Source organism: Acomys russatus, chromosome X (genome assembly GCF_903995435.1).
Source record: "Acomys russatus chromosome X, mAcoRus1.1, whole genome shotgun sequence".
Taxonomy (NCBI): domain Eukaryota; kingdom Metazoa; phylum Chordata; class Mammalia; order Rodentia; family Muridae; genus Acomys; species Acomys russatus.
The window spans coordinates 23632952-23648499 of NC_067169.1; the positions used below are offsets into that span (position 1 = coordinate 23632952).

Below are 15548 nucleotides of genomic sequence, written 5' to 3' on the forward strand. Positions count from 1 at the left end.
ATATATTTGTGATGGGGTAAGTGGGTGGGTGTGTATGAAACATAGAATTGTTCCCCATTAGGACTGCCTCTGACATGAACTCTGGTGCCCCAAATTTTATCACTTCCCCTTGGTAGGAGGCCCAGTGTCACAGAGGAAGGGGAAGCAGGCTATCCGGATGAGACTTGATAGGCTGTGGTCATATGGTGGGGGAGGAGGTCCCCTTCTGTCAGAGGTCTAGGGGAGGGGAATAGGGAGAAAGAGGGGAGGATGAGAAGATACAAGTGTGGGGATAACCATCAGATGTAATCTGAATAAGATATAATAATAAAAGAAAGAAAAAATAATTGTTCCCATTGAAAACTACTTACTCTCCTCAACTCAGTCTAGATATTGTTCCATCCAGAATCAGAGTAATCTGTTCTAGGTTGGAGAAATAAATCTGACCAGGTTTTGGCTGGACAGCTGTGGGCATGGCTTCTAGGGATTTCATGCTTGTTAATGAGGGGAAGAAGGAGCCGGGATGAGGCTAAGTTTGGAAAGGTAAGGGGTTCAGATGGAAGGTGTTCTTAGCTCCTTAAGGATTCATTCTCACAGCCAAGGAGCTTTAGTTCGTTTCTTACTGTAGGTAGACCTTAGTTCTTCTCAGTTAGGACTCAAAGACCTGACCTACAACTACCCTAGTTCTCTTTAGAAAAGGGCCTCTGGCTCACGCGATAGTTACAGGCTTAGGGCCTTTGGGAACCCTTCGACCCTTCTTAGACCTGTGAGATTTCAGGCAAGCCTGGGAAGCCTTGTTTCTAGAATCTTTTGTCTACATCAGTTCTTGAGGTAGTCAAGTCCCATTGCTGTTTCAGTGTGCTAGCCTAGTTCTTCAGGCCATTCTCATCACTCAGACACTGCAGAACACTTTGTGTGGCACAAAGGAGATGAATGCGCTCTCTTGGAGCCCTGTGCAGAACTTAAATGCAATTCTGAAGTTTCCATATGGTCCTCATTACTTTTCTTAATTAAGTCCATATTTCTGGGGTAAGTGTGGTATTTTCCTTTTCCTCTTTTTTGTTTCCTGAGACAGTGTCTCATGTAACCCAGGCGGGCCTCAAATCTGCTCTGTAATGGAGGGTAAACTTGAATTCATCTTCTTACTTTTCCCTTTCAAGTGCTGGGATTACAGGTGTGAGCTGCCACGCCTGGCATTTATTTCCTAATAAAAATATATGGGGATGCAGTGAGTAGTGTGCACTTGCTCAAATGCACCAAATCAGAAATTAGCAGAGCAAAAGCAAATCTTAGAGTTGCTTGGTATTCATATAGCTTGGTGCTTGTTATGTGACTTAACTCTTTTGGCCCTGTTTATTTATCTGTAAAGAGATAGTGTACAAACAACCTTGCCAGGAGAACGAGAGAGAATATGTATAAAGACTACAATGAACTTTTCCTGGGAAATGAGAGAAAAGTGGGGCCGTTTCACTGGGAAAAGTCTACTTTGTTCCCTTTCTCCTCCCCTAAGTTTGAGCTAAAAGATGGGTTACTGTTGGGGGCGTGGGATGGAGTGTTGGTGATAATGGGTCAGGGGTGGTAGGAGGTGGGGGCCAGTGTTTTTGAGCCATTTCTTCTTTAGGCCCAGACACGAGTGAAACTGAACTATTTGGACCAGATTGCCAAGTTCTGGGAGATCCAGGGCTCATCCTTAAAGATTCCCAATGTAGAACGGCGGATCTTGGACCTCTATAGCCTCAGCAAAGTAAGAACAGGTTTTTCTCAAATATTCCCCAACTCTGTCTCAATAAACTCTTGCTATGGTTTTGGTCTATGTCCCCTTTTGGTTTGGATACTGGGTCTCAGCTATAATGGAAGGGTAGACTGGTAGCACATTAGCATGTTTTGCCAGCTTTTACAGCAGTTTAAGATTGGGAGAAGGGGCAGCTTCTGGTGAAGTGAGAGGCTTACCTTACCCTTTCTGTAGTACTACTTCTGCTTGTTGAAACACACAGTGCATCATGTCTCTTTCTGCTCTTCCTTTCAGATTGTGGTGGAAGAAGGTGGTTATGAAACTATCTGCAAGGACCGTCGATGGGCCCGTGTGGCCCCAGCGCCTCAACTACCCACCTGGCAAGAACATTGGTTCCCTGCTGCGTTCTCACTATGAACGCATTGTTTATCCTTATGAAATGTACCAGTCTGGAGCCAACCTTGTGGTAAGGATACCAGGCTGTGGTGGAGTAAGAAGGCCTTTAGCTACAGGCACATATTGGCATCCTTCTTTGTTTGGTTGGTTTTTAAATTTTATTTACATTTTGATATAGGGTCTTGATATGTGGCAGGGTGGCCTGGAAGTTATCATGTAGTTAGCCTACTCACCATGTGTCTCAGACTGGGCTTAAAACTCCTTTTTTTCTTTTTTTGGTTTTTCGAGACAAGTTTTCTCTGTGTAACCCTGGCTGTCCTGGACTCTCTTTGTAGACCAGGCTGGCCTCGAACTCACATCGATCTGCCTGCCTTTGCCTCCGGAGTGCTGGGATTAAAGGCGTGTGCCACCACCGCCTGACCTTAAAACTCCTTTTTGATGTGGAATCTGGAAGTGACTTTGTTATTTGGAACTTGTCATAGTCCTTGTGCTCCAGTCCCCCAAGTATGGATTTCAGCTACCGTACCCTTGTTGTCCTAGGTTCTGTTTTATTCTCTTTTGAGACAGTGTCTTCCTATAGCCCTGGCTGGTCTCAGACTTTGTAGGCAAGGACAAGCTTGAACTCTTGATCCTCCTGCCTCCACCTTGCAGGTCACTGAAAGTAGATGCATGTACCACCCTGCTGTTTGTCCATGTTAGGTAAATTCTTCGTTAACTGAGCTGTGTGTGTCCCCAGATCCCAACTGGAGCTTTACAAATTACACTTATTGTGCATGGGTGCTTGCATGTGGAGGTTAGCGGCTAGCTTTCCGGACACTGTTCTCTTTTTCCACCGTGTGGGGGTCCTTGGGATTGAACTGAGATTCTCAGGTTTGACAGCAGGTACCCACTGAGCCATCTTGCTGGTCCTTTGGCCTTGAGCCGTTGATCGTCTGTTTCTTAGCCTCTCAAATGCTAGGATTACCAATGTGTACCATCACATTTTTTAAAAATAGGATTGGTTCCATGGATTGGAGTCTGGAAAAATGCACCTTACCTTTCCTAGTGATAATTTCCTGTCTTCTGATAGTGTTTTTTGTCGAAGTCCTATAGTTGTTTATCTGTAGAACCCTATGTGTTCAGTCACCATCACACGCACTCCTCTCCACCACAGTAGGGTGGGGGTGGGGGGAGGAGAAGGCTTCATCAGTGGCTGGCAGGTGGCTCATTGGGTTAAGGTGCTTGCTTCTAAGCCTGGTGACCTGACTTTGACCTGAAATGCACCTGGTGGAAGGAGAGAACTGACTCTGAGGGGTTGTTCTCTGACCTTCACATGCCTATTATGCCATAAATGCCACACATATAGCATAGACACACACAAATCAGTGAATGTTAAGAAAGGAAGGATGGAAGGAAGGAAGGAGGGAAAAAAAAGAATTCCCAAAGTACGTAATGTATCAGTGATAAAGACCAATTAAACTGGGGCTGTTGGTCAGGGGTATGGGCCACAGCTTTGACCATTGGCCAAAGGAAGGCCTTACTTTGGGGACTGAGGTTCCATTCTCTGGGCCTTACCCTTTACTTATCCCTAGCAGTGTAACACACGTCCATTTGATAATGAAGAGAAAGACAAGGAATATAAACCGCACAGCATCCCCCTTCGACAGTCTGTGCAGCCTTCCAAGTTCAACAGTTATGGACGACGAGCAAAGAGACTACAGCCTGATGTGAGTACTTTTCTTCTTGCCGCTTAGGAGCTTTGGGATGGAAAGTCAGTGGCAATCACTAATGCTGTGTAGACTGTTGCACTTTCTTTTGTGCTTTTAAGTATTAGCATGTCTCTCTGACTTCGTTGTTGATCCTTTCTCTACTCAATTGAGCTAGAGATCTGTTTGTACTGTACTTTTTGTATGTCTGCCCTGTGCGCTTGGTTTGTTCCTTTCTTTAAACAATTTGCTCATAGAGTGGAAGTCCATCTCATTTTTTTCTTTGTTATTTTTTTGTTGTTGTTGTTCATTTGTTTTTTCAAAATATGGTTTCTCTGTGTAGCCCTGGCAGTACTTGAACTCACTTTGTGGACCAGGCTGGCCTTGAACTCAGAGATCTGCCTGCCTCCCAAATGCTGGGATTAAAGGCATGTATTTCCCATACTCAGCAATAATGTTACTCATTATTTATTTAATATTTAATCAAAATAGACTTAATTATATGTTTTTCTCTCTCCATCTACTCGCAGTTAATCTCCCTCAAACCTCTCCCATATATATAATATATAATATGTAAGAAAATAATATATATATATATATTTTCAAAGTTTTACTCTGCATTAGATAATAAAGGGGCTTATCCTTGGGTGAAGTTAATTCTCCTAGCAATCAGTATTTGCCTGTAGTTCTTTGTCTAGGGATGAGACCTCATGAAATTTAATCCCAATTCACGTTAACATTTTTATTGATATTACTATTGTTCTGGTCTTGTTTATGTAGCCATTTTTTGGGAGATACTTTCACAGCAGACTTCCTGGTATTCTGGCTCTGAGAATCTTTCCATCTTTTCTCCACACTATTCCTTGAGCCATAGATGGAAGAGCTGTGACGCAGATTTATTCACTGGGGCTGGGCTCCACACGATCCATTGATCTCTGCCTTGTGTCCAGTTGTGGTTTTCTGTGATGGTTTCCATTTGCTGTAAAGAGGCTTCTTTGAATCAAAGGGATGGTAGCTACATTTATTCAGGAAATTTATTCAGGAATATATTATCCCTAAGCTATAAGGCAGAGGCTAACATTTTTATTTTATAGTTAAGAAAACTGAGATTCTGTCTTTAATTCCTTTTCATTTTTCTTTTAAATTCTTTAAAAACTTATTTTTTCTTTTTCGAGTTTTAAAACATTTTCTGTGTATGGATGTTTATCTGCATGTATTCATATGCACCATGTGTGTCTGGTGCCCATGGATGCCGGAAGAGGGTGTTGGATTGCCTAGAACTGGAGTTAACCAATGATTGTGAGCTGCCATGTGGCTGCTGGGAATTGAACCTGGGCCCTCTGGAAGATTACCCAGTGATGGCTCTTAACCTCAAGACTTTATTTTTTTGAGACAGGGTCTCTCTGTGTACCCCTGGCTGTCCTGGACTCACTTTGTAGACCAGGCTGGCCTCGAACTCACAGAGATCTGCCTGCTTCTGCTTCCCGAGTGCTGGGACTAAAGGCGTGTGCCACCACTGCCCGGCTAAACTTAGTTTTTAATTATGTGTATATACATGTGTTTTTGTGGAGAAATATGAACATGTGAATACAGTTGCCCGCAGAGACCAGAAGAAGGAGTCTGATTCTTTGTAGCTGGAGTTATAGGTTGTTAATTGCGAGTTGCCTGCATGGGTGCTCTTAACCACTCAATCATCTCTCTAGCTGCTGAAATATTCATATTTATTTATTTGAAATTTTTATGTATGTATACAGTATATACGCCCTTCACTCTGCCCCCAACTTCTTCCAGAATCCTTTATCACATCTCCAAACTTCATGCTTTTTTTATGTTCTTAAATTGTTTTTTCTTTTTTTAATGAAACATAGATATATTTAAGATTTATTTATTTATTAAATATAGGGTGCTCTGCCTGTGTGTATGCCGACACGCCAGAAGAGGGCACCCGATCTCATTATAGATGGCTGTGAGCCACCATGTGGTTGCTGGAAATTGAACTCAGGACCCTTGGAAGAGCAGACAGTGCTCTTAACCTCTGAGCCATCTCTCCAGCCTCCTAATTAATCTTTTTTCATCTACTGAGTTGTTTGTTTTTGCTCATTTGTACGTCATCCACTAGGGAGTAGGAAGCCTTACCAGTGGCTGCTTTCCTTCCCCTGTCAGTTGTCAGCTCCTCAGCTAGAGTTGGGACCTATGAACACTTAATTTTTAAGAAAATTATCATTATTAGATTTGCTGTGCGTGTGTGTGCATATCTGTGTTTCTGCTTTGGTAAGCATGTATTGGAGGACAATTTACTGTAGCTGGTTCTTACCGTCTACCACCTGGGTCCCAGGTATTCAGCTCAGGTTGTCAAGCTTGATGGTAAGCAAGCACCTTGGCCTGCTGAGTCATCTTGGTGGCCTTTTAAAGATAAGACTGAGAGCCGGGCATGGTGGTGCACGCCATTAATCCTAACACTCAGAGGCAGAGGCGCACAGATCACTGTGAGTTTGAGGCAGCCTGGTCTACAAAGCGAGTCCAGGACAGCCAAGTCTACACAGCGAGACCCTGTCTTGGGGGTGGGGGGAGAGGGGGGAAGACTGAGGATTTATTCCTATTCTTCAAAAAGCAACTCTGAATTCTTGCCCTGCACCATCTGTGCATGAGTTCTTGGCACAAACTTGGTGAGATATATATATATATATATATATAGTCTGAGCTTTTCTTTTAGAATTGGGCAGTCTGCTCCAGATAGTAGTTTTGACTCATTTCATTTCCTGCTTCCTTTGTAGCCTGAGCCCACAGAGGAAGACATTGAAAAGAATCCAGAACTGAAGAAGCTGCAGATATATGGAGCAGGCCCCAAGATGATGGGGCTGGGCCTAATGGCCAAGGATAAGACTCTGCGGAAAAAAGGTGAGGCCTGAGATACTGAGGATGGCTTCATGTGGAAGAAGGCAGGACTGTACATGTTACAGATTTAAACTTAGAACTGCTTTTCTCTCCTACAGATAAAGAAGGGCCTGAGTGTCCCCCCACTGTAGTGGTAAAGGAGGAGTTAGGTGGGGATGTGAAGATGGAATCAGCCTCACCCAAGACCTTTCTAGAAGGCAAGGAGGAACTGAGTCACAGCCCGGAGCCCTGCACCAAGATGACCATGAGGCTGCGAAGGAACCACAGCAATGCCCAGTTTGTAAGGACCCAGCCCTGACTTCCTAGAGCTCTGCTTCTCATCCCTTCAGTGAGCATTTCTCCAGCATGGCACTGGACCAGGTTGCATTAAGTAGAAAAGTGGGTCTAGAGGGCCCTGCCTGCAGGTAGCTTACTTAATTGGGGAAAACAAGGCCAGCTATTTTGGAACAAAGAAACAAGAAAGAGTAAACAGCTACTGTCGACATAAATTGCTAGAAGTATCCAGAGAAGACTCCTATTGTCCAGTGCTTCAGGATAAAGGCTAAAATCTTCATTATCATGCATGCTCCAGTCCCCTGACTTCTAACCTCATTGTCCAGCACCACCTACCTCACTTCTCTGCTATCTGTTCTGAAGTATTTGTAGGTATATTCATTTTTTTCTTTAAGAGATGCACCTTTATTTCTTTTATAATCGCACATCCCTTGCACATACCGTTTCTTCTGCCTTGTTCCAATCACCAAGTACCAGCTTGCTTTCAAGTTTCAGTTAGTTAAGTGTCCCCTTTCAAATGAAGTACTTCCTCCCCACAGTCCATCCTCATCTCTAAGTAATACGAGTGCTGCTTCCTTCTCTAGGTTCCCACAGTATTTCTTATAGGTTGCTATGGCAGTTTTCAATTTTTATGAACACACTAGAGTAATGTGTGCCCTTTGAAGGCAGATACCAGAGTTTCCTCATCTCTGCCATAGAATACAAGTGTTTATCAAATGATTAAAAATGAGAAGATTGGAGACTATAAGATTTCTCTCAGCCAGGCATGGCGATGCACACCTTTAATCCCAGCACTTGGGAGGCAGAGGCAAGTGGATCACTGTGAGTTTGAGGCCAGCCTGGTCTACAAATCAAGTCCAGGATAGCTAAGGCTACACAGAGAAACCCTGTCTCAAAAAGAAAAAAGAAAAAAAAAAAAAGACTTATCTCTGTTTGAGGGAGGTACATGCCTGCAAGTAAACGCCAAGCCTTGAATGATAGTGTGTATAGGGCCATGAACATCCCAGCCAGCAAACACCTCTGGCTTCCAATGAAGAACTCTCTGGAATAGAATATTGTCTGGAGGGGCCTGGTATTTGAACACTTGGCAGGGCCTATATTCATAACCCTTTGCTTCTGTCTGGCAGATTGAGTCATACGTGTGCAGAATGTGTTCCCGAGGAGATGAAGATGACAAACTCTTGCTGTGTGATGGCTGTGATGACAATTACCATATCTTTTGCCTGTTGCCTCCATTGCCTGAAATCCCAAAAGGTGTCTGGAGGTGTCCAAAATGTGTCATGGCGGTAAGGCCTCCCCAGTCCCAGTCTACATGGGTTATCTTGCCTTCCTTTGTTGTATAGTCTAAGGGGAGCCTTCTACCTCAGCCATAGTATTACTCTGCTTTGGGACCTCAAAAGTGAGGCCAGACTTTGGGAGAAAAAGGAAGAGAAGTTGTAATTTATGCCCCTGTCCTCTGGGGGCTCCCAGACTATTTATGGAGTATTAAAATAAGGTGGACTGTGTATGGTGATGACATGTGTAGTGACATGTAAGCAGATGATAAATTGATATTAGAAACTCTGAGTTGGCCGGTGTGGTGGTGCACGCCTTTAATCCCAGCACTAGGGAGACAGAGGCAGATGGATCACTTGAGTTTGAGGCCAGCCTGATCTATAAAGCGAGTCCAGGACAAGCCAAGGCTAGACAGAGAAATTCTGTCTCGAAAAACAACAACAACAAAGAAACTCTGAGCTGTAGTAGTTGACCAGATAGGAAAGATGAGTTTGTTTCATTGGTTGGTTGGTCGGTTGTTTAGTTAAGATAGGGTCTCTATCTCGCAGGCTGGCCTCAAATTTCTATCAGTCCTTCCTCAGCCTCCTAGAGCCTAGATTAAGGGTATGAGCCAGCATGCTCAGCTCAAGGAAAAGTAAGAGTAGTGATGAGGGAAGATGTCATGAATGAGCTTTGAATGACAGGATGAACTGTCTATAGATGGACCATCTATCTATTTATAGAAACTGGGGCTTTGAGCATGCTAAAGACGTGCTCTCTATGACTGAACTATTTCTCCAGGCTGGGTTTCATTTTTTATTTTTGTTTTGAACTCACTTTGTGGCCCAGGCAGGCCTTAAATTTGTAGTCCTTTCTCAGCCTCCCAAGTAACTGAAATTATAGGCCTGCACCATCAATCCTGGCTAGGAATAAAAAAGTTTTAAATGTCCTTTTGATTCCTAAGTATTTTCTTTTTTTCATCATATATGAAATTATCTTTAATACACTTTAAAAATCAAATATATTTTATAAAGACTTTAACTTTATACTTTTTTCTATATTAAATAAAGATAATGAAATTTTTATCGAGTGGGTATAATGATTACTTGCTTTCCTCCTATTAGGGTATTAAGATTTGGTTGATGTTCCAGGTAGGGAAATAGGGTTTTTCAGGAACAGAGGTATTCAGGAGAGAATGTGCCTGGGGCAGGGAGGTGTAGTGTAGTAAGGAGCCACAAAAGCAGCAGTGAGGGCCAAGTACCTGCCTTCATCCATATTCTCCCTGCTCATCTTTTGCATTTTCTCTGGGTTTCAGGGGGGCATACATTGATGGTCTTACCTTATTCTAGGCAAGACTGGGTGTGCTCCTGCACACACACAAAGGGATAAAAAAGGACTAGCATACTGTACAAGGTGATTGATGAGAAGCAAAAGGTAGAGCTGTAAAGCAAGGCTTGCTCTAGGATCCTTGAAGGCCGACTAAAGGCTATCCCATGTTTCAGTTCCACTTGAGATGATGCTCTTTGCCTCAATTTTTATGACTTGTTCTCTTTTGGGTTTCAGGAGTGTAAGCGGCCCCCTGAAGCCTTTGGCTTTGAGCAAGCTACCCGGGAATATACTCTGCAAAGCTTTGGGGAGATGGCTGACTCCTTTAAAGCTGACTACTTCAACATGCCTGTGCACGTAGGTGATGGAGAGCTGGGGTAGTGCTGGGGCTAGTTGCATAGGCACTGGTACAGTACCTCTCCTGAATTAATGTGAACAGGATAAGATGTAATCTACTAGCCTTGTCTCCCCAGATGGTACCCACAGAACTTGTAGAGAAGGAGTTCTGGCGCCTGGTGAATAGCATTGAGGAGGATGTAACTGTTGAGTATGGGGCTGACATCCATTCCAAAGAATTTGGCAGTGGTTTCCCTGTCAGTGACAGTAAGCGGCACCTAACCCCAGAGGAGGAGGTGAGTGAGTTATTACGGTTATATGTCAGCTGTATGAGCTCGGGGAAGTCAGTTAGTGTCTGAAAGACACAATATCCCTGTAAGGCAGGGATAATTATGCTCGCCTTGGGTAGTTACTTTAAGATTTAGATGAGTACTATATGTAAAAAACACAGCCTAGGCCAAGCAAGGCGGGTCGCTGTGAGTTCAAGGCCAGCCTGGTCTACAAAGTGAGTCCAGGACAACCAAAGCTACACAGAGAGACCCTGTCTTGAAAAAGCCAAAAAAAGGAGAACAAAACAAAAAAACCCAAAACATAAAACAGACCACAGCGTAGGTAGTATCTAGAATGTGGATGCATGAGATGCCTTTTTTAAAAAATTATTCTTTCATACTTTAATATCCCAACTGCAGTTTTCCCTCCCTCCACTCCTAGCTTCCCCACTTCCCCTCTTGCCTAGATACACTTCTCTGTTTCCCTTCAGAAAAAGAGCAAGCCTCCCAAGGTTATTAACTAACCTTTGAGCCCCATTTCTTATTTGTAGTGTGAGAGGGAGTATACCGAACTTGCTCTTGTGTGAGGTGGGGAGGTTTGAGACAGGTATCTTTTTGTTGCCTTGTCTGTCCTGGACTCGCTGTGTAAACCAGTCTGGCCTCAAATTTAGAGATTCTCCTGCCTCTGCCTCCCAAGTGCTAGACTTAAAGGCCTGAACCACCACCGCCTGGCCTGCAAACTTGTTGTAAGAATCACGGGAGAAGTGAGCATAGGTAGAATTGAGAGTCCAGGCTTGACTGAATGGAAATTGCATTTGGGTTCAGGGTTTTTTTTTTTTTTTTTTTTTTTTTTGTCTGTCTTTTGATTTTTCTTTGGCTTGTTAGGTTTTAATTTGAACTTTTGAGAAATTGATACCTAAAAATATTAAAATTCTACATACTGGGCCTGGAGACATGCTTTGGTGGTTAAGAGCACTTGCTGTGTTTTTAGAAGAGCCAAATTCACAACTGGCTGTAACTCTAGCTCCAGGAAATCCAATGTTCTTTTCTGGCCTCCATGGGTTCTTAGGTGATACACATATATACACTTAGTTAAAAATAAAAATTAATCTCAAGACATAAATTATATGTATTTATGTGATGTTTTTAAAACATGTATACATTGCATGAATCACTGCATATCTTCTGAAACATTTTAATTTCCTTATCATTAAAACATTCAAAATCCTTTCATAAAGCTTTTTAAAATATGTAGTACATAATTATTGTCACTAGTCATCCCACTATACAAGGACATACTAGAATGTCCTAACTTTAAGTTAATATTCACTAATCTTTTTATGTACCTTTCCCTCCCCTGTTTCTAGGAACCAGCTTTTTACTTTCTTTTTTTTGTTGTTGTTGTCGTTGTTCGTTTTTTTGTTTTAAGATTTATTTATTTAATGTATATGAGTGCTCTATCTGCGTGTACGCCTGCAGGCCAGAAGAGGGCATCAGATCCCAGTATAGATGGTTGTGAGCCACCATGTGACTGCTGGGAATTGAACTCAGGACCTCTAGAAGAACAGCCAGTGCTCTTAACCTCTGAGCCATCTTTCTAGCCCTTGTTTGTTGCTTTTATATCATCTCTTTAACAATTATTAAATCTTTCAATTGTTGATAACTTTATATCTATCTGCTGTATTTTAAAATCTCATCTGCTTTTTTTGTTGAATTTTTCTGAGTTTTAACTCTAGTTGTTCATGTTAGGCAAATAGTTTGCAAATACTGTGTATCTTGTCTCTTTGTTGTTGTGTCTTTTTTATGTTATTGTTGGTTTGTGGTTTTTTTTGTTTGTTTGTTTAGCTTTTTCATTTTTGGATTTTTTTTTTCCCTTTGAAATAGGGTCTTGATATGTAGCTCTGGCCTGGTACTCAGCATAGGCTCCTGTTAAACTTGTGCACAGTCTTTCTTTCTTCTTAGCTTTCTGAGTGCTGGGACTGCAAGTATATATACCCTACTTGCCTTTTTGTTCCCTTTTCTGTGCAGAAGCCTTTTAATTTGTTACAGTGACATTTATCTTTTTTGTTGTTATTTCTTCTGTTTTTGAAGTTTTGTGTAAGAAAATTTTGACCATTTCAATGTCCTATAGTATTTTCCATGTTTTATTTCACAGAATCATAGTTAGGTCTTCTAGACCTGACTGTCCTGGAACTCACTCTATAGACCACTCACTGCCTGGCTATATAGTTTTAGTCTTATATTTACATTTTAATATGTTTAGAGTTTGATTTTGTTAATGAGATATTGGGTCTAGTTTTTTCTTTTGCATATAAGCTATCAATTTATGTAGCATTATTTATTAGAAATATTACCCTTTCCCCAGTATATGTTCTTTTGTTTTATTTATTTGTTGAGACAAGGCTTTACTTTGTAGCCCTGGCTGACCTAGAATTCACTATGTAGACCAGACTGAGCTTGAATTCAGAAAGGTTTGTCTGCCTCTTCTTCCTGAATGCTAGAATTAAAGGCATGTAGTGCCATGCCCAGTTTCACTTTATTTTTTGACAAAGAGTATTTCAATGTAGCCCAAGCTATCCTCAAATATGTGAACTTCCTGTTATAACCTCCTAATTGCTAGCATTAACAGGCATGTACCACATCATGTTCCTGGGACTTCTGTTGAAAACCAGTTGATAGAGCAGTCCTTATGGTAGATACATATCCACAATCTTCACAAAATTAAAGTGAATTGACTTGAAATTTTGTGGGTGTGCACTTGTGAGGGAACGAGGCAGAGAGAACTCAGACGTTGTTAGGTATGAAGCCCAAATTAAAACTCCCTGTGGGAAAGCAGATAACTAAGTTCTTGTTGAATGTTGATCACTCAACATCTGTAATCTCAGCCTTTACGAGGTTCAGGCAGCATTACTGTGGCTTTGATGTTGGTCTGGGCTATAGAGTGAGATCCTGTCTTAAACCAAAAAACTGGGGCTGAGAAGATGGCTTAATTGGTAAAGTGACTGCTGTGCAAGCATGAGGACCCAAGTTTGGATCCCTAGAAACCACATAAAAGCCAGGTGTGGTAGCTTGCCTCTGTAATTTTAGAGCTGAGGGAAGGCAGGCAGAGACAAGGATCTGCAGAGCCAGTTTAGCCAGTGGCAGAACTGTGAGATCAGTGGTAGGTTCTGTCTCAAAAAATAACATGGAGAGTAATGTTGACCTCTGACCTCCATGTAGATGTTCACACATGTGCTCCCACTCAAGCATACACTCACATTACACTATACATACACATGCGTACACATAAATAAAAAAATGCTGGGATTGGTAGTTTAGGCCTATCATCCTAGCTACTTAGGAGGTTGAGGCACGAGGATCACAAGCTCAAGGCCTGCCAGAGCAGCTTAATGAGACCCTGTCTCAAACTAAAAGTAGAAAGGACATAGGATACAGTGGTAGAACACTTGCCTAACATTTGTGAAGCTGGAAGTTTAATCCTTAGTACCTGGGGGAGGGTGTGGGGGGACGACACTTGGTTCCTTGGCATAATCCTCATCCTTCTGTACAAACACTTGGCCTGACAGGAGTATGCTACAAGTGGTTGGAACCTGAATGTGATGCCTGTATTGGAGCAGTCTGTACTGTGCCACATCAACGCAGATATATCTGGCATGAAGGTACCCTGGCTGTATGTGGGCATGGTCTTCTCAGCCTTTTGCTGGCATATTGAGGATCACTGGAGTTACTCTATTAACTACCTCCACTGGTGAGTCAGGCTATGGTAAGCTAGGGGAGCAGTCTGGATGGACTCTTTATATAACTATGCATACGACCATTCTGTATCCCTTTTTAACTTGAGCAGGGGTGAGCCAAAAACCTGGTACGGGGTCCCATCACTTGCAGCAGAACACTTGGAAGAAGTGATGAAGAAGCTGACACCTGAGCTTTTTGATAGCCAGCCTGATCTCCTTCACCAACTTGTCACCCTCATGAATCCTAACACCCTCATGTCCCATGGTGTGCCGGTGAGTGCCCAGGAACCATAAGCAGGGTATACGAATGATGTACTGATGACTTCTGTGGTGGTAATTGTGATCTTCACCTGTGATTATCCCTGCTTTTTCTTATTCCTGTTCTGCCGTGATTGTGCTGTAGGTATGAGTGTTCTAAGACCCATGGCCATTCTGGTTGATTAGATACACAATGTGATAGTGAGTTCTCTGGGCCATGTGTTTGAGGGCAGTACCTTAGGGATGCCTTGTTATCATAGCTAGGTTCTAGCTAGTTTAAAAAAAAAAAGGAAATGAAGACAGGGCTTGAAAGTCTTCTTGCTTTTCATTTTCATTTTATATATTTTTATGTGTGTATGTCTGTGTGTCTGTATGTGCACCATATACCTGCAGTGCCTATGGAGGCTAGAGGAGGATGATAAATCCCCTAGAACAGGAGGTAAAGGTAGCTATGAGCCACTGTGTGAATGTTGAGAACCAAACTCAGATCCTCTGCAAGAGCAGCAAGTGCTCTTATCCACTGAGCCATCTTTCTGGAACAACAAAAAGAATGGGGAGTGGGATTCTTACTCTAGATGTTTAGATATTGCCTACAGGTTGGAGGTCATGTTATGAAAGAGGGTATTGAATATTAGGACACTCATCTGAGTGTACGTACAGTACCTTAGTCATTCATTTGCTTGTTTGTTTGTTTAATGTTTTTGGTTTTTTGGAGGCAGGGTCTTTCTACATAGTTCTGGCAGTCCTGGAACTCATTGTAGACCAGGTTGGCCTCAATCTCAGAAATCTACCTCCTTCTCCCTCTCCAAGTGCTGGGATTACAGGCATGTGCCACTGTGCCCAGCTCCATTGTCTTTTTTAAAAACAGTATTATTGCAGTAAGATTTACACTCTGTAAAATTCACCCATTTGAATTATATAATCTAGATGTCCTTCTAGAGGTTTGCTGTTGTCACTGCAATCCAATTTTAAAGCATTTTTGCTACTGCAGAAAAACCCCTTATACTCATTCACAGCTACTCTCCATTCTAGCCTATAAGACTAGGCAACCATTGAATTTCTGGTTCTAGATTTGCCTTCCTTCATTGTTCATGCAAGTAGGATACTGGCTGGTCTCTTGGATTTTTTGAGACAGGGTCTCTCTGTGTAGCCTTGGCTGTCCTGGACTCACTTTGTAGACCAGGCTGGCCTCAAACCTACAGAGAACCGCCTGCCTCTTCCTCCTTAGTGCTGGGACTAAAGGTGTGCACCACCATGCCCGGCTTTCTGGCTGGTCTTTTATAGGGGGCTTTTCTCAGTGTGTTTTCAAGGTTCATTCATGTCACAGCATGTACCTGGACTTCATTCTTTTTATGGTCTAATATTCACTTTACTCTTTGGGTTTAAAGATTTTTGTTGTTGTTTCTTCACA

General features: G+C 42.4%; 2 protein-coding genes across 2 annotated transcripts in view; one reads left to right on the forward strand and one right to left on the reverse strand.

The window, feature by feature from the left end:
• The window catches only part of Shroom2 (shroom family member 2), a 1329704-nt gene that overhangs the window by 900915 nt on the left and 413241 nt on the right, over positions 1 to 15548 (reverse strand). The window lies entirely within an intron of this gene.
• Positions 1 to 15548, forward strand: part of Kdm5c (lysine demethylase 5C) — a 38591-nt gene that overhangs the window by 4869 nt on the left and 18174 nt on the right. The window contains 11 exon segments of the mRNA XM_051142107.1: positions 1601 to 1723; positions 2006 to 2068; positions 2070 to 2177; positions 3679 to 3813; positions 6567 to 6690; positions 6786 to 6967; positions 8088 to 8246; positions 9778 to 9897; positions 10014 to 10172; positions 13712 to 13893; positions 13990 to 14152. Coding sequence (XP_050998064.1) covers positions 1601 to 1723; positions 2006 to 2068; positions 2070 to 2177; positions 3679 to 3813; positions 6567 to 6690; positions 6786 to 6967; positions 8088 to 8246; positions 9778 to 9897; positions 10014 to 10172; positions 13712 to 13893; positions 13990 to 14152 — 1518 coding nt within the window.